Source organism: Neomonachus schauinslandi, chromosome 5 (genome assembly GCF_002201575.2).
Source record: "Neomonachus schauinslandi chromosome 5, ASM220157v2, whole genome shotgun sequence".
In the NCBI taxonomy this organism is placed as follows: Eukaryota; Metazoa; Chordata; class Mammalia; order Carnivora; family Phocidae; genus Neomonachus; species Neomonachus schauinslandi.
Window position 1 is genome coordinate 162521739 of NC_058407.1, and position 18269 is coordinate 162540007.

Sequence of the window (18269 nt, forward strand, 5' to 3'; positions counted from 1 at the left end):
GTCAGCTTTCACACCCTAGATCTTGGTATAGCCATGAGTTGCGGCCATCATGTCCTTCTCCCCTCCCTTCCCCTCACCCTCCTCCCATCCCACTTACCTGGCAAACCTCTTTCCTCTAGGTCTCAGCTTGCATGCCTGTCCTCCAGGAAGCCCTCTAGAACCTGCTGCCTTCCCCAGGGGTTCTCAAGCCATCCTGTGCTTCCCCTATCATGGCTCGTAACACACTGAATTAAAATCACTTATTGGCTTGTCTTTGGAGGGCAAGATTCATGTCTTGCTCACCTTTGCATCTCCATCAGTGTCTGGCATGGAGTCAGCCTCAGTAACTCTTTATTGAATTAAGAAATTTTGCACTAAGGAATAGCCTCATTTAAGAAATATTAGGACTGTAAGATACAGTTCTCTTCATAGATTTTAATATGTTACCCATGGTCTTTGACAAATCAAGTAGTCCCCAGAAAATAAGGTTATAGGAAACAGCAGATTATAAATGTAAGGCTACATAATATAATTAATGAAGATAAATATGTTTGTGTAGTTGACTCTGCAGAGATATCATAATGGAAAACTCCTTCTGTTTCTAGAAACTAACAGATGTACAGGCTGCATTCTTTAACCATGATCCCTACAAACAGAATAAAACAAAAAAACCAAAGCTAGAAGAAAGAAAAACAAGTACGATTATAAATACAAAATGGGATATCAGAAGTACTGAGAGAAATTTAAAACTGTGGTACTAATGCGTGTGATTACATGCTAATCTTTGTCTCTGCTTGTGGCACACTGGGTGGGAGGGTGTCCGAATTTTCTCGTCTGTGACATCCATCACCCTCACCCTGCATTTTGCCAGCCTTTTCCCAGAACCCAGGCTAACAACCACATGTTCCCCTATCAAATCTAAGGGGCAGTAAGACTGCAGGTCAACCCTAAGTGTGTCTCATAATTCACTCTATAGTCAATAAACTATGATGCAGAAAACAAATCCACTTTACACACCTATTTCACTTGTTCTTATATAAATGGCTTTGAACTTGAGTCATTTAGATTTCCAGCAAATTTCAGTGACCTTGTTTCATTTGTTAGAATAAGGGCATATTTAAAGCAAGGTAAGGTTTGCTTACAAAGAAAGCAGAGAAAGAAAAATGTCTAGAACTTTCTTTCACTGCGATCCAGACTAACATAAAATATTATTCTGTATTCGTTCTTGGCTGAGTTATACTGCAGAAATCCCAAAGTCTTCGTGGCCAACATAAGGGTTTATTTCTCTTAAGTCAAAGCCCTTTATGAGTTAGCCCCACGTTGTATTTATTCCAGGAACCAGAATGAAGGAGCAGCCCCTATTTGGTGTAGGTGTTTTTGTGATAGAAGGGAAAAAGACATGGCAGAACACAAGATGGCTTTGAGACTTCTCTTTGGACATCCATCACTTTCATATATGACTTTCACTGGCATTTAATTGGCCAAAGCCTGACATCAGTGGGCAGGGAAATAGAATCCTCTCACATGTTGGGGAAAGAAATAGTTGGACATAATAAAACCTATTACAGCCCATACCTTTGCAAAACAATATTCATTTTCTTCCCTTCAGCCACAAAATATACTCCTCCCTCCCCAAGGGAAACACCCAAAAGTCCCATCCAATTATAACATATAAGACTCAAGATCTAGAATCTCATGATATACATTGAATCTGGGTATGGCTCCTCCTGATTGGAGACTATATAACTAAAAAGAAAAAAAAAATCCCCCCATCCCCCCACCACACTCAACATATAAAGGCAGAAAAGACCCAGGCTAACCACCCCAAACAATCCTATCCAGAAAGAAAAAAAAAAAAAAATGGAAGACACATAGCAATCAAAGGGTACTTGGAGCAATTCTAAACTCTTTTTGAACAGACCTTGGAGCAAGGAATATTCCTTGATTAGACCCTAGTTCTGCTTCCTGGAAACTGCTCTTGAGTTCACTGCATGATTTCAAGCATGGTTCCCAGCTTTGCCATCTGGGAGATCCATCCCTTTGCACTAGTCAACTAGTACTCATCTGATGAGGGCATTAGAGAATATGCCTTGCTTGGGGCCTCTGTAGCTTATTCTCCTAATGGCTTGTGCCCATAAAAGGTTGGGAGCCCAAAGATCATTTTAAGTTTTGAGCAGTCATAGAGTCTTTTATTCCAGGCCATTGGCTCTTGCCCAGTACAGCTCTCTCAAAACCATAGTCATTTTTTTTAAAATCTATTTGATTTCAGTTGTTTTCTGCTAATAGCCACATCCACAATTATTTTCAGACGTAACTCTCTCTAAACTTAATAACCAGCTTCCTCGGAGAGTCACTTAACATATTCAGAGGTTTTAATAAGGAATGCTTAGATTTGTTTTGTTATTTATAGCATTTCTCAATTTTATCTCTTCCTAGTTGAAAACGAAAAACAATTGCTTCTTTCCATTCTGTAAGACCAGGAATTTCTGAGTTGTCTCTATTCCTGGCTTGCAAACCAACCAATTCTTTCCTGAACATATCTCTTTTTTTCCCCCTTTTTAAAAAAATTAAGATAAAATTCACATATAACATTACATTAGCTTCATATGTATAAGATAATGATTCAATATTTATATATATTGCAAAATGATCATCACAATAAACTGAATTAACATCCATCCCCACACATAATTACACACTGTTTTCCTTGTAATGAGAACTTTTAATGAGAAACCTACTCTTTTGGTTTCAAATATGCAATAGTGTTATTAACTATAGTCACCATGCTGTACACTCGATCCCCATGACTTATTTATTTCATAACTGAAAGTGTGTACCTTCTGACCCCCTTCACCCATTTCACCCACCGGCCACCCCCAAATCTGGAAACCAGCAGTCTGTTCTCTGTATCTATGAGTTCAGGAATTTTTTTTTTTCCATTGGTTGGTTTTCGATTCCATACATAAGTGAAATCATACAGTATTTGTCTTTTTCTGTATAATTTCTTTCACTCTGAGCTCACCTCTTTCTTGTGGGACCCTGTAGATACAACCAGTTGCAACCATGCTGTTCCCCAAACTTCTTACCTAAAGCCACAGACTCATTCGTCATATATATGTTCTTCAAGTCCTCACAGGCAATGACTTACCAAAAGTTGTGCTTCTGCATAACATACATCGGTCTTTATCTTTCCAGCCTCCAGTAACATTTTTCTCATTTCCCACCATTTGGCCCTGGAACATCCTATTTTAGAAAGTTTGTTAGGGTAGCCTCTTACTTCCGTGTATTAATTTTTGTGTTGTTGACTTAAACCAACTTAGCAAACAAGCCCAGAATCTTTATGGCTGATCACAACAGAGGGCATTTCTTACCCACATTATTTTTCCTTTATGGGGTATCTGCAGGTCTTCTCCACTTTATCCTTGTTCTGGGGCCCAGACAGAAGGAATAGCCCCCACGTGGGACATGCTGTTCTCATGGCGGAGGGGAAAGAGCACATGATCGAACCACAGAATGGCTCTTAAAGCTTTTCATTGGATGTGGCATATGTGACTTGTACTCACATTTCATCGGCCAAGGAAGTGATAGGACCAAACCTGATAGAAATGGAGTGGGAGAGTATAATCCTTTCCCTAGGACAGGAGGAACATACCTGGGGAAGCTACACTTGTCCTTTAGCTTCTCTTCCTCATAAACATGGCTTTGAACTTGTATTTTATCTTGTTAGAACAAGGTACATCTTTATTTTTAAGATTTATCTATTTATTTTACAGAGAGTGGGGGAGGAGGGGCAGAGGGAGAGGGAGAAGCAGACCCTGTACTGAGCACTGAGCCCAATGCGGGGCTCGATCTCACGACCCCGAAATCATGAGCTGAGCCGAAACCAAGAGTCACACGCTCGACCGACTGAGCCACCCAGGCGCCCCAAACAAGGTACATATTTAAAGCAAGATGGGAATGGCTGGCTCCTTGGGAGCTGTATCATCTTTAGAGACATGTGCATTGTCTGAGTGCGACACAACTCCAAAGTCCGTGAGGTGTGCAGGGTGTGAGGAGGTGACAGCAGCAGATGGCTGGGTGAGTAGGAAGCCAAACTAGCAGCTGGCATCTTTTTCTCCAGGACTCTCAGTTGAGGGGGATATGTTGCACTCGCTGTATTCCCACTAAGTCCCCTGCAAGTTCTCGAGTATGCTTGGAGCTGAACGTGACGGACAAACTGCTCAGCTGCTACCCAGCAAAGCTGGGAGAAGCTCCTAGAGAGGAGCTTTGGGGTGTTAGGGCCATGGGTCATGCCCCAAGCTGGCTTCTCAGCCCCGTGTGCCTGAGACCATCTCACTCCTCTTTCTCTTCACAGTTCGACATGCAGAGGATAACTCTGGAGGAGTTGAAGCATATCCTCTACCATGCCTTCCGGGACCATTTAACGATGAAGGACATTGAGAACATCATCATCAATGAGGAGGAGAGCCTGCAGGAGACGTCGGAGAACTGCCAAACAGAGTTTGAAGGAGGTAGGTACCCCTGCTTCTGCTTTCCTGCTCTGGGCTCAGCGCATGCCTCCACATCCTCTGTCGATGGAAAATGTGTTTACAGTTGGGGCTGGAGTGCCTTGTACTGAAGCCAAGAATCCAGGACCCAGGTTACAAGATCCTCGGTGCAAAGATGCAGCAGGTTATTTATTTCCTTTCTGTTTTTTTCCCCAAACTCTGCATTTTTGCAGGACCTCTAGTGACCCTGTCTTTCCTCCAGTGATCCTCTGAGGTCCGTGATTAGATGTGCAGCTTTGTGGTGTTTGCCTTTCCTTACTGGGGGCCACGTGGAGTGGTACCCACAGCCTGTTTGGGCTGGTGGCAAACTTGGATCCAGTCCAGTGGTTAACTGTGTGACCTTGGACACCAGGTGTGCCTTCCCTGAGGGTGCATCCTTGCCTAGAAACATCAGGATAATGACACCTACCTCTCAGGACCCTGAGGAATGGTTTACCTCTGTGCTCTGCTCCCTGAGGGCGCTGCTCAGAAAGAGCCCCCTTCATGAAAGGACTCTCGTGAACGTAACCATGGAGTTTCAGAAGAAATAAGGTTTTCCTGGGGCCAAAATATAGACCCATGAGAGGCCATTTTGGGGGGCTCATGAAAGAAAACTTAAGAAAAAAAAAACCCCACCTACCTGATCCCCTAATTAGTAGAAAGTTCCAGGTAAGCTAAATAATCGAATCCCTCTTTCCAACTTTGAAAATCAGAACTACTATAACAACGCTGATGCATCGGAAAAAAAATTTTTTAATTACATTAAAACAGGATATCAGGCTACCAGCAATTTTTCACTTGTTCAGTGCTGAGATTTCTTAAAGAGGTCAAACGATTATTTTCCGTTCTTTTTTTATGAACACTTAAAGAAATCAATGTACACAGTGGGTAAGCTGTCATGTGGCCACCAGAATAGATTCGGCTGCCTGGTCTTGGAGCTGCCTCTTTCAAGCCGACAGAGCACTGTGGCAGGGAGTCTACTCGGGGCGGGGTTAGTCCAGGTGGCCACAGTGGCTCATTCAGACCTACACGCCCACGGGTCCTGTCTGGGCTGCATCGTGTGCAGGATTAAAGGCCATGGCAAGAGGAAACAGGAAGAGATGCTCATACTCCGAGGCGATAAATGAAATTAACTCAAGCCTGGGAAATAGGGAGTAGTGGGTGGGAACGAGCGTAAACCTGAGAGCAATGCCCCTTCTAAACACATTCAAATTTAAATTTTTCAAAAATGCTGGAATGGCAAACGTAACCCAGTGGTTGTACAGAGGCTGCCTTGCTTAGCCTCAATGTGACCCCTGGGCTGTAGCATCAGTGGCCATATTTGGAGTTGCACACCCAGAGTGGGATGGTCACAGCCAAGGCCATTTGCAGCAGGGTGGGGGCGGGGTCGGGGGGGGGGGGACACTGGGAGTGTCAGTAGAGGGAGGGAGGCAGAGATGGGAGAAAACTTGGATCTTGGATAAGTTTTCCTTGGTCTCCCCCATCCCTCTCGTTCCTCCCTGTTCAAACAATGGAAGCACCCAGGGGCTCCAGCCCCCCACTGTCAGCAAACACTCTTGAGATGGGTGGGAAGAGTATTTCTGGGCATTTTATTTTCCACAGGAGCCTTCGTCTGTGGATCACTGTTTTGTTCAGAGAAATGTCACAAGTCTTAATAATTTGGGAAAGGTCAGACTGTGCACGAGGAAGTAATCTGAACTCTAAGCAATGTCTTTTTATTATTCAAGAGCTCATACATTAATAAAGTAAGTGACTGAGAAAGGGATTTTTCCAAATAGAAGTCTTACAGAGTCTGCTTTCATTGATTCAGACTTATAACATTGGCAACAGCTACCATTTGGGGGACGGGGGTAATTGATAAGTTCCAGTCACTGTACTAAATGCCTTCAACTTTGTGGTCTTATTTAAGAAAAGAAACATTGCTTTATAATTAGTAGATTGCTTTTTTGAATGACCTCTGCAACCTTGATTACATAATCCATTTGCTTGTTTTCACATCAGAGAGTTGGGTTTTTTTTGGTGTGTTTTGTATTTTAAATATTATGTCAGCGCTGTTTGGCCCCAGATGCAAGCTCATTGCTTTGTGTTCAGGTTTAAGATTTTTCCAATCTCGGATAGGATCAGAGTCACTGGTGGATATATTTAATGCCCACAGCCCTCTCCTTGTTCGAGAAGGGGCTTCCCTGATTGTATTTTTGGGCAGAGTTGTCTAGGAAGAGATGCCACACAGGCATTGAGGCCCCTGTGCCCTAGAAGAATGCATTTGAGACTCAGTGGCTGACCTTGACCTTCCCGCCCAGGGAGCTCCTCCCTCCTTCTCTTGTTAAAACTTTGCTGCAGCAAGAAACAAACAAACAAAACAAAAAACTTTGCTGCAGCAAGTGTGTACCCAAAGCCGGGAAATCCATGGGGATTGGGAGTCTTGCCCCCCTTATGTCAGAGGAAGGCATCAATGAGAAAGAAAAAAACCTAGAAGTGTAGGTCTTTGCCTTAAAAGATGAAAGGGCACATCTATCTATCTCTGAGCAAGGAAGGAGGAGGTGGTCAATGAAACTGATGTTGTGTTGGGGCGCCTGGGTGGCTCAGTTGGTTAAGCTTCTGCCTTCGGCTCAGGTCATGATCCCAGAGTGCTGGGATCGAGCCCCGCATCGGGCTCCCTGCTCAGCAGAGGGTCTGCATCTCCCTCTCCCTCTGCTGCTCCCCCTGCTTATGCTCTCTCTCCCTGTCAAATAAATAAATAAAATCTTAAAAGAAAAAGAAAGAAAGAAAGAAAGAAACTGATATTGTGTGGCAGAGGGAGAATTTAATCGAATAGCTCAGAGCACAGCAAGGTTAGGGTCAAGACTGGGATTCTGGAGTGTGACACAGCTTTGGAAATGTGGATTTGCACAATCCGTGTGACGCAGAGCCAGTTAGACATTAACAGGAGACCTTCCACATGCCACCAGCATCGTTTTACGTCAGTGATTATACTCTTCACTTTTATAGATGTTGGGTCTGGGACTTGTACAGAGGTGTTCCGTTTCTGTCCACTGAATGAGGACAAAAACATCCTTCTTTCCATATGAATGGAAGCATAAAGGAGAAATAGGCCAGGAGCCCAGGGGGTTGTGGCCCCCGTGATGGGAGAGGTTTCTGGATTTCTTTTTCTCCTTTTAGTTTTCCTTTTGGCTTGATGTTGTTGTCTTTATTCGTTTAAGTTTTAAGCCAACACAGACCACAGATATATGCACGAACACGTGCACACACACACACACACACCAGCCCCTGACACATTCTAATCTGCCTTATCTTTACGGAAGACAGGGCTCTGGAGCATAAAGAAGCAGGAATTTTTCCATCTTCTCCCAGGTGAAGGACAAGAGGCAACAGGATGAGACTCCAAGCTACATAGAAGGAAAGGTTTCCTGACTTCTTCAGGAAACTCTGAGATGGGGGTTCATGTCACGTGTAGAACCCATTTTCCTGGAGCACCAAAAGAAGTCATTTACAGAAACCCTTATTAAGGCAGGGAAGAGACTAGAAGAATCTAATTCAAGGGCTCTGAAGGAGACCTTACCTTTATTCACACCTGGCTTCTGGATGAGAAGTTACTTGGATTGAGTCAGGCACCTGACCAGCTGTCACCTACCGTGCAGGGTGCTCTGGGCATGAGGTCATTGAACAGCACTGAAGTCAGGGCCTCTCTGGCATAACCCACGAGCCCGAATCCGATAGGGCCCGGATCCCATGAGAATACTCAGTATGACTTTCAGGCCCTCCCAAACCCCTGATCTTTTTGAATTCCCTTATTCAGATAAATTATGCTCAGTGTTCTGAGGTGGCAGTTTTCACTATTTGTGTTCTAACCATTTGGAAAAATAAATAGGTCAGCATCTACCCAAATGGGTTAGATACAAGAGTATGTGACTCCCCACAATGCGCATTCACTATCTGTGCTACGTAAGAGTTTTAAGACGTTTTGCTTCTGTTTCACCCCTTATAATCACCAGACATTTAGCTTTTGGGGAACATAAGCTCACAGACACTGAGAGACACATTCGTATTTCATTATTTGGTTCCAGTTGCTGACATATGTGAAACTGAGTGGTCTTGTGGTTGAATCATCTATTTGCCTGTCACCGGCTCCTTATTTAAGGGTTCGCATAACAAATTCTACTATATATTAAGTTTGATTTACTGCCTCCAATATGTTTACTGCTTAATTCAAATTGATACAGTCCAGGAGGTAAAGGGACAGGAGGAAACTGCCCAGCATGCCGGCCAGGTGCTGGTCATTTGTTAACATGTGCAACTGACCTGCAAGATTAGTTCTGCAGCCCCACTGGTCCAGATGAGGAAAGTGAGGCTCAGCAGAGTGGTGTCCTTTGCCCAAAGTCAAATCACGGGTAGGGATTTGAACCCGGGGCTCTCTGACACAGCCCTGCCCTGGCCTCTTCATTTGTTCTTCTGGGTCCTTCAGCCAGACGTAGGCATTTCAGACTCCTTACAGAATGGCTCTCCGTCATTACTCATTTTCCATTTCATCGCCAGTGAAATCATATTATATTTGGAAGTTGAGTAGAAGTGCAGGAAGACTGTGTGCGAGCCCTTTCAAGACACATCCCCCAAATGTTGTCCCTAAATGGAATACCAGCTGTCAGATTTTTCTAGACATTCTGACAACACGCACGACAGAAGGAAGTAAAGCAAAATCATCAACGGGGGGATAGTTTCTATGAAAGGCACGGCAGAACAGCCCTGCACCGTTCAGTGATGGGATGATGGACAAGAGAAATAAATGTCCAAGGAGGTGACACTGGCCAGGTAGCCCCCAAAGCATCACTGCATGGATGTGCGGGTCATGTTTCCAGCCCTGTGTAGACTAGATATGTGCTCCTGGATAAGTTATTAATTTTTTTAAGATGTATTTACTTATTTGAAAGAGAGAAAAATAGATAGATTGAGAGAGAGAGAGTGAGAGGAGGGGCAGAGGGAGAAGGACGGAATTTTCAAGCAGACTCCCTGCTGAGTACGAAGCCCAATGCGGGGCTCGATCTCATGACCCCAAGATCATGACCTGAGCCAAAACCAAGCATCAGACGCTCAACCAACTGAGCCACCCAGGTGCCCCAACCCTGAGGAAGTTATTTAAAAACTCCCTGGGTCTTCTTTTCTTCATTTGTCCAATGCAAAGATTGGACAATGACAGTCACATCCAGATTCGACAATTTCTGGACTCACTGGAAGGTCAGAAAGAATTTGCAGCCAAATTCAAGGTCTCCAGCTCAGCCATCCCTGCTGAAAGTTGCAGTATTCCTCTCAGGATGTCAAGTTCACACCCAGGTGGGGAGCCTTGCCCCATCACCTGGCCGTGCACATTGGGTATTTCAGGCCCATCCAAATGAAAAGGGCATAAGATGTCATCTCTACCATCTGCTCCCATTTTTCCCGGTGCTATGACTTTCCTTAAATAAACCCTGTTCTCCTTGGGTAAAGGTATCAGGTTAAGGTGTAGCTGAGGTCCATGGCAGGTAGTGAGACAGGAGAGAGTTTGCGAAGAGATTTGGGGCTTCAGAAAGAAAGGGATTTTTCTTCTGTTCGGGAATCCGTCCCAGCAATCCTGGAGGAAAGTTTTCTGGAGCCATTGGTGAGGAGGGATGAGAATCTGAGACACCAGACAGAGAGCTGGAGAGCTGTTTTTGATAAATACATCTGGTGGTTAAGAACTCCAGCTCTGCAGTCTGGACAAGCCTGGCTTAAAATCCTGCTGCACCGTGTATTCAGTCATTTGCCCGAGACACTTAAATAAATATTCAGAGCCTAATGTTCTTCATCCGTGAAATGGGAATCCTATGATGACCTCATGTGGTTGTTAGGAGGACTAAGTGAGGTAACACATGAGAATATTTTGTACGATGCTTAACACAGTAGTAAACATTCAAAACAAACAAATAACAACAACAAAAACAAAATTAGCTGGTCCCTAGCCCCAGGTCTGTTCTTCTTTTGTTTTTTTCCTGGAGATGTCATGAGCACCCACTGCTAGAATGCCACATCTTTGAAGGATGGGACAGGGACCAAATTTGCAGGGTTTGAACATTCTTCTTGACACATTCATTCCTAGAGTCATCATCACCAACATTGAACTTACTGAAGGTACTGGTCAATACTCTTGGTTTCAAGTAGCTGAAACCCCTTAAACTAAAAAAAACACTGGCTCAGATAATACAAGAAGTCAAAGGGATGAACTTTGACTGACCTGGATCCAAAGAGCTCAAGCGACATCCTCCCCTCCCCACCCCCCCAGTCTCGCACTGTCTTATTCCCAGCCTCTCTGTCCTTCTTTCCTCTCTGTCAGCTTCATTCTTGGGCAGGCTCTCTCTCCCCGAAGGGACAGGATTGTCTCCCTGAAGACTCATCTCCATTCCAAGATGGGGCTCCCATCAATTGTGCTTGGCCCATGTGCCTTGCCCTGGACCAAGCCCAGAGCTTGGCACACTCTACTTGGCCGGTCTGGTTTGCTGCAGTGGGAAAGCTGAAGCGCTGGATTGAGAGTTCCATTAGGTGGAGAGGTACAGATCCCCAAACCAAAAGATGAATTTTGTTCCAAGAAGAGGAAAGGTCTGTTGGAAAGGCTAAAACAACACCTGGTCCACAGTGGAACCCTCAAAGCAAGACACAGCTGTCTGATGGCTAGAAACCCGAGATGATTTTGTGGTACAGAAGGAACCAGCTCCCACCCCCAGAAGGAGAGGTGGCCCCTCTTCCCCTTAAAGGGCATCATAAAGCATACCAGCCTCGTCCATCTTGTCTTCAGGTCTCACCTGGGGTACCTGAGCATTCCTGATTTCACTGATATATAGAAAATTCTCTTTCAGAGGCTCTTAATTAGTTCCGCCTTAGGCTTTGGAAATACTCAGTTTCATAAAATCATAAAATGTTGGACCTGGAAGGATCACAGAGCAATAATAGCTCCCAGACCTGGTAGTTCTGGCTCCTTGTGAGAACCACCTAAGATGGGTTTTATATTGTTTTGTTTTTAAACATTCCTGAGCCCCAAGCTCCCTGCCAGAAATATCACTTACATAGGTCTGTGTTGGGGCAATTAATCAGAATTGTTATGATTCTGGTTTGCCTCATTTGGGAGCCAGTGCCTCCAGATGTGCAGCCCCATTTCTAAGAGACTGAAGCCAGAGGGATTATGAACCCCATATATCCAAGGTCCACCCAGCTGGTCAGTGGCAAAATCCGTATGGACTCCCGCCTCCAGGAGAAAATCCAGGAGTCACTGCCTGTTGTTTGCCTAGTGGAGCGGTGTGAATCTCTGTGAAAATGAGAAAGCAAAAGGCACAATCTGTTGCTAGAGCTCACAAACCCAGGTCCTGCCGTAGCAGCCAGGAGTCTGCAGGTGCTGAAGACTTGCTAACAAGCTTTCAAGAAAACTAGAGACCTCACTTCTATGTCCTCCTGTGTCAGCCTCCCCCAACTCACATTTCATCCCCATGTACTTCCAGGGCTCCTACTCTGTCAACCCAAGAGACTAGAAAGGGAGCCCAAGGCCTGACGGGAAGACCGACATGAAAAGGATTGCCAGCAGCATGATGCATTCTTGCCATTTTCACGTTCAGTTGCAAGTTCCTCAAAAAGAGTTACCATCTGACCCGGAAATTTGACTCCTAGATCTGTCCCCAAGAGAGCCAAAACGTGGATACGAGTGTTTTAGCAGCATTACCCATTAACAGTCAAAAAATGGACACAACCCCAACGTCCATCAGCAGGTGAATGGATAAACAAAATGTGGCACAGAAAGAAAGAAAGTAGGAAAGCTCCCTACAGCATGCATGGGCCTGGCTAAGTGGAAGAAGAAGACACAAAAGGCTACATGTTGTATAATGTATTTGCAATGCCCGGACTAGGTATTTGCGCAGAGACGGGAAGTAGATTGGTGACTGCCAGGCAGGAATGGAGCATGACTTCTAATGCGCATGGGGTCTCCTTTTAGGGTGATGAGAACATTCTGGAATTAGGTAGTGGTGATGCTTTCACAGCCTCGTGAATGTACTAAATGCCGCTGAATTGGTCACCCGTGAAGGGTGAATGTGCTGGTATGGGAATGCCATCTCAATGAGGAATAAATAAATATTGAGAGTTAGACCATTACAAAAATGTTAAAGGATCAGGCTCTTTGAGAGCAAGATGTTCAGGAGAAGCCTCCTAGGAAAGTAAAGTTTGGGGTAGGCCCAGAAGAAATGAGAGGGGAGGTCAGCGGGCACCCCTAGCAGCGAGAACGGGCGCCTTGAGTCTTGGCCAGCAAGCAGAGTCTCGTGTGGGGATGACCAGAAGCAGAGGTTGCTGGACAGGGAGGCTTAGTGGCTCAAGGAGCAGAGGTGGGAAAGGGATCGGAGGTGGTCTGTTGATCTCCCTGCTGAGCTTCGGAGCTGGATGGAACGCACATCCCCAGCAAGAAGGCCTTTGCAGAAAGGTTGCAGGCATGGGTGGTACATCCTAAGTGCTGCTGTAGGGGGGTGAGTCTCGCTGCTGCCCGGGACAAGTTAATGAGGGAAGGGACCACAGCAAAGGTCTGGGAGCACTGCTTGGATGTGCATTCCCAAGCTGGAGGGTGCTGGGAACAGGAGAAAAATGAGCAGAACTTTTCTCCAGCCCTGAGGGGATAGGAGCAAGTCTTGCATTTCTTTAGCAATTCACAGTTGGCCGTAGCTTCCACTTTTTTTTTTATTAGCTCATTCATCTTTGAGATAATTCTTGACACCGGCAGAACGTTATCACTAGCTCCTTCTACAGAGAGAGAAACTGAGGCTCAGAGAAGTTCGGTCCCTTGCCCGGGGCTGCTCCTAAGTGGTGGTTAAGAGAAGCCCTAACCTGGGCTCACAGTTCATCCTAGGCTGACCTGTAAGCCTTGTTGAGGAAGCAAAGCGTAGACACAGAGAATAAATAAAACCCCCAAACTATAGCGCAGTGCAAATATATGCTAGCCAAAGACAGGCCTTAAATGATTATCAACAAACACATTAATTCGTGGCGGGTTGTACTCCGTCAGCCACATCAAGTGTTTGAAATGCCTTCTCTTTGGATCTTTCTATTGCTGAGCTTTCTGTTGCTAAGCAAAAGATCAAGAAGACAGAGTTTGTGCAGAGGTTTTGAACCTGGGTCTTAGAATCAGACCCGGCTCCAGCCCCACCTCCACCATTTGCCAAATGAACTTGGACCCCACTTCTCCGAGCTTCAGACCGCTCACCTGTCAAGTGACGGTCACACACCCAGCTCACCAGGACGGCCACTATGTAATTTTACAATGACGTATATAAAGCACACAATGCATGCCTAGCCCACTCAGGCGGTATTCGAGAAGCAAAGGGGAGTTTTTAAAAGGTTCACAAACGAGAATTGGCATTCACTGGGCGCAAACAATATATCCTTAATCTTCACAACGAGGTAGGTTTTATTGGTCCCATTTTATAGATGAGGGAATTGATTGAGGCTGGAGGAAATTCGCTTGCCCAAGGTCACACAGCCAAGATGTGGGATAACCATGTTTCAGACTTGGGTCTGGCTCCGAGGTCATTACTTTTGTACTCTGCCACACCACTGATGACAACGTGAGAACTGGAGATCAAAGCACTCGTGGAGACACAGAGGCTGAATTATGGGCTCAAATGGTGATGTATTTCAGAGCTATGGAAGGAGCTGCAAGCACCACTCTGTTTTACCGGACTTTGGTCTGGATTCCGACTTGCATGGCCCCAAGTACAAACTGTTAGGTTCTCCAGGCCTTTCCTCCTTCCTTATCTCTCCCCTCCCACTGCCTTGAAGGATTTTCAGATCAAAGGTGCAGCCACTCTCCAGGGGGATAATCCTGTTGCCTGTAACCTTGTTTTCCTAGTGTCCTTCACAGAGAAGGGCTTCGGCCAAAAATTTCTCCCTCTGCGTAATCACACAATTTTTCTTGGCCTTCACCAGCCCTCAGGACAGAAAGGTAGATGACTGCCTTCGGAAGCATTTTTATGCTGAGGAGCTGCCCAGAATAAATTAGCCAGTCCTCAGAAAGTGTTAGATACGCTACTTCCGTATCCTCATTTTATTTTCTGCTTTGGTCCTTTTCGTTCTTAAACACCACATCTTTTTCCCTTCCTGAGGGCTGGCACCCTTTTACATCTAGCCCACTCCTGGAGGCAGGGGGTGGGGGGAGGCACATCTCTGCACCAAGGAAATTTTCTTTCTCCAGGTAAGAATTTGTAAGTTTTAAGACCCAGACATGATCAGCAAGTTGAGAACTGAACTGAAAATACTCCCGATCACCCAAGGGAAGCAGAAGCCCAGTGGATCCAGGATTAAAGATAACAAGACAGCATCTAAGAGATGGTGGCAGAAATAACCAAGTATTGGAGAGGGAGCCCAAGGCTGCACCAGGGGGCCCTGGCTCTCTGTGAAATGTGGCTTGCCGGAGAAACCTTCCTGGTTGATACAATTTTTAGAAACCCCTTGACAAGCCCCCCCGAGACCCCTTCCCTCAGGGAAAGCTCTGTTTGTCCTTGGAAACATCAACGGGCTTCCTACTACTTCCCTGTTATTTCCAGGGATCTCAGAGAAGCCACTGAATGTCAAAGGGAAGACGTACTTGAAATTGAACCATTTTTAGGTTCTTTAAAGGCATGTGGACCCGGGGCGCCTGGATGGCTCAGTCGTTAAGTGTCTGCCTTTAGCTCAGGTCATGATCCCAGGGTCCTGGGATCGAGCCCCACATCGGGCTCCCTGCTCAGCGGGAAGCCTGCTTCTCCCTCTCCCACTCCCCCTGCTTGTGTTCCTTCTCTTGCTGTGTCTCTCTCTGTCAAATAAACAAAATCTTTAAAAAAATAAATAAATAAAGACATGTGGACCCTAACTTGACCTTGCTCTTTTGCCAGTCTTCTTTCCTACAGAGAGAGACTGCAAGTAATATGAAGGAAATTGCATTTCTCCTCCCCCCCCCCCCACCCCGCCCTCAACCTTCTCTGGGCCATAATCTGACCTAAAGAACAACCACTTTCCCTCCACTGGAGGTTTGCAAAGGTTGAAGGACCCCTTTTCAAAATGGAAGGTGATTTAAAAATGTTCTTCTGTCCTGGCATTGGGTTTCTTAACATCTGAATCTAAAGAACCATCTTTCCCAAAACTCCCCACCCTATGTCCCTAACACACACACACACACACACACACACACACACAGACACCTGTCAGGTCCCCCAGCAACTCAAACTCCATCAGATTCTTTGGCACCATCTGGGAGTTTGACGTACATGTGAATGCTTGGGTCCCACTGCAGAATTACTGAATCAAAATCTCTGGGGCCGGAGGCCAGGAATTCATGAATTAATAAGTTCTCCAGGTGATTAGGGAATTGCTGGGCCCCAGCCCCAGGATTTTCGATTCAGTAATTCTGCAGTGGGACCCAAGCATTCACATGTACGTCAAACTCCCAGATGGTGCCATACTGCTGGTCCAGTGAGTAGCCCTGGTGTCCATAGCTTCCCACCTGCCTCCAGGGCACAGATTTCGGCCATATGCTAAGTGGTAAATTGTGTGCAAAGATCACGGATGGACAGACAGATGGGAAAGGGAGGAGGTGTAGACTAACAGAAGAAAAAGAAGGAAAAGAAGTTCTGGCAGGGGAAAGCAATTCCTGGAAAAGAGACCTGTTCTTCCTCAACACACTTTATCAAAGCGTTTCTTTCTGGTGATTGCCATTTCCCTGTGTCTAGTCCCAATTACTTTCCCACTGATTCAGACCTATTAATGGTTTCTCAAGGGCCTTATGAAAATGGGGGCACAAGACCAAGCCCAACAAAAAGGATTAAGAGAACACAACCCTAGGGCCCAAGGTCAGACCTCCCCGGTGCAACAGGACATGGGGGCAGGGACACCGTGTCTCTGGAACGTCTGAGAGGGTTTTGTGCCTCCCTCCCTCCTTCACACTGGTCCCGTCCACAGAGCATGTGGGCTCCACTTCTCAGATTTCACCAGAATCACTTAGTTAAACATAGATCGCTGGCCCTGTCCCTGGAGTTTCTGATTCAGTAGATTGGGCATGGGGTCTGGCCTGAGCACCTGCATTTTTAACAAGCTCCCAGTGACGTGGATGCTGCTTGCCTGGGAACCCCTCTCTAGAACCACTGGTATGCATACCTGAAATCATACCAGAAGTCATTTAGAGTCATTTCGACCAGCGGCCACCAAGAACAATTCTGAGGGGGCGGCAAGTTGCTTCCAGCCCGGTGCCAACAGGTAGGGAAGCATCTGAACCTGGCTGTGCCTGCAGCAGGTGACTCAGAAACGGGAGCCCGGTGCTCTGCAGAGGGGGACACCGTCATGCCTGGATGATGCCTTTTGTGAAACCCTCAAATGTTAGTATTTTCTCACTCAGAAAGTCCCTATAACTCCACTGGATCTGGAAGTTTATACCTCCCTCTGAACATCACATCTCTCATGGTGTTTGTTATAGAAGTTTTACTGTTTCCTACCATCTGCCAGAAGAGGTGATGTTTAGGCTCCGAGAACGGTCCCCGAGACGCTTGTTGATGGGACCAGTCTTCAGCCTATGGACTGGGCTTGCGGAGGAGGAGGTCAGCCTGTCTCACTGTGTCGCTTCTCTCTTCTCTCCCCCTCCCCTCCCTCCCTGTCTCCTTACCCTCTGCTCCCCCTGCAACCCCAGTGCATTCCCAGAAGCAGAACAGACAGACCTGCGTCCGCAAGAGCCTCATCTGCGCCTTCGCCATGGCCTTCATCATAAGCGTCATGCTGATCGCAGCCAACCAGATCCTCCGGAGCGGCATGGAGTAGTGCCCTCCCCCCACCGCTGTGTCCCCGGCTCACCGTGCATGTGCATGCCCTGCGGGCCGACGCTGTTCCTCCGAAAGCAGACATGGACCATGCAGACAGGGCACAGTGGAGTGAAGAACCCAAGGCTGCGGTGCAACGGGTGTTGCCAGTCCACTTCATCTCCTTGGCAGGGACACAAAAGGGCTGTCTTAAATGCTTTAATGGTTTTGTTTCCTAATGCAATAAAATAGCCAGGAGTTCCCAAAGACTGCGTCAATCACCCCCAGGAACTCGGAAGAGAGACTTCATTCCCATCTCGGACTTTTCCAGTGGCCATCCAGGCTGGTGGTGTAGGAGAGCAAGAGGGAGGCGTGGACGTGCAGTCATTTCCATGCCCCGTTGTCTCAACCCCCCAGGGTCAGCTGAAGACTCCCGGCTGAGGGAACCCTCAGTCCCCAGAGGCTGCCTTCCGGCTCGCTCCCGAAGAGGGGGCCTTCCATTCCACCCTGGCTTCCTTCCTCCACCCAGTGGAGCCCGTCCCCCCCCCAAGGCGTGAGGGGAAAGCCATCGAATGGGGTGCAGCGCCTGTCGGTGTGCAGGCAGCACCCCTCGCTTCCGTTCTTACTGCCTTTTCTACAGGACTCTTGTTGGCAGAGTTGGGGAGCTCTCAGTTTCCGTTGGCACTTGGCTTTCTGTTCCTAGAGCCCATCGCGCACCAGCATTTTGGAATCTGCAGAGAGCCTTTCTCCCAGCTTTGCCCCCTGTGCTGCCATTAGTGAAAAAAGAAGCATACTCGTGGGCATCTCTATAACCTAGACACATAGACAGACGTATGCATTGGGCTTCTTCACGTGTGACGTCATTCTCTCCTACTCGCTTACTCCTGATATAAGCTTGTCCTCCGACACACGTCCCTGCCTCCTTTGGGTGGGCCAGGTAGTTTCGGGGCGAGGGGGGTGCAGGGAGGGA

At 46.6% G+C, this 18269-nt stretch overlaps 1 protein-coding gene across 1 annotated transcript in view; it reads left to right on the forward strand.

Moving 5' to 3' along the window:
* Positions 1–17496, forward strand: part of CALN1 (calneuron 1) — a 477016-nt gene extending 459520 nt beyond the window's left edge. The window contains exons 5-6 of the mRNA XM_021700534.1: positions 4334–4490; positions 17194–17496. Of these exons, the coding sequence (XP_021556209.1) occupies positions 4334–4490; positions 17194–17321 (285 nt within the window). The 3' untranslated portion in view covers positions 17322–17496. The remainder of the gene's footprint in view (positions 1–4333; positions 4491–17193) is intronic.
* The last annotated feature ends 773 nt before the right edge of the window (positions 17497–18269 follow it).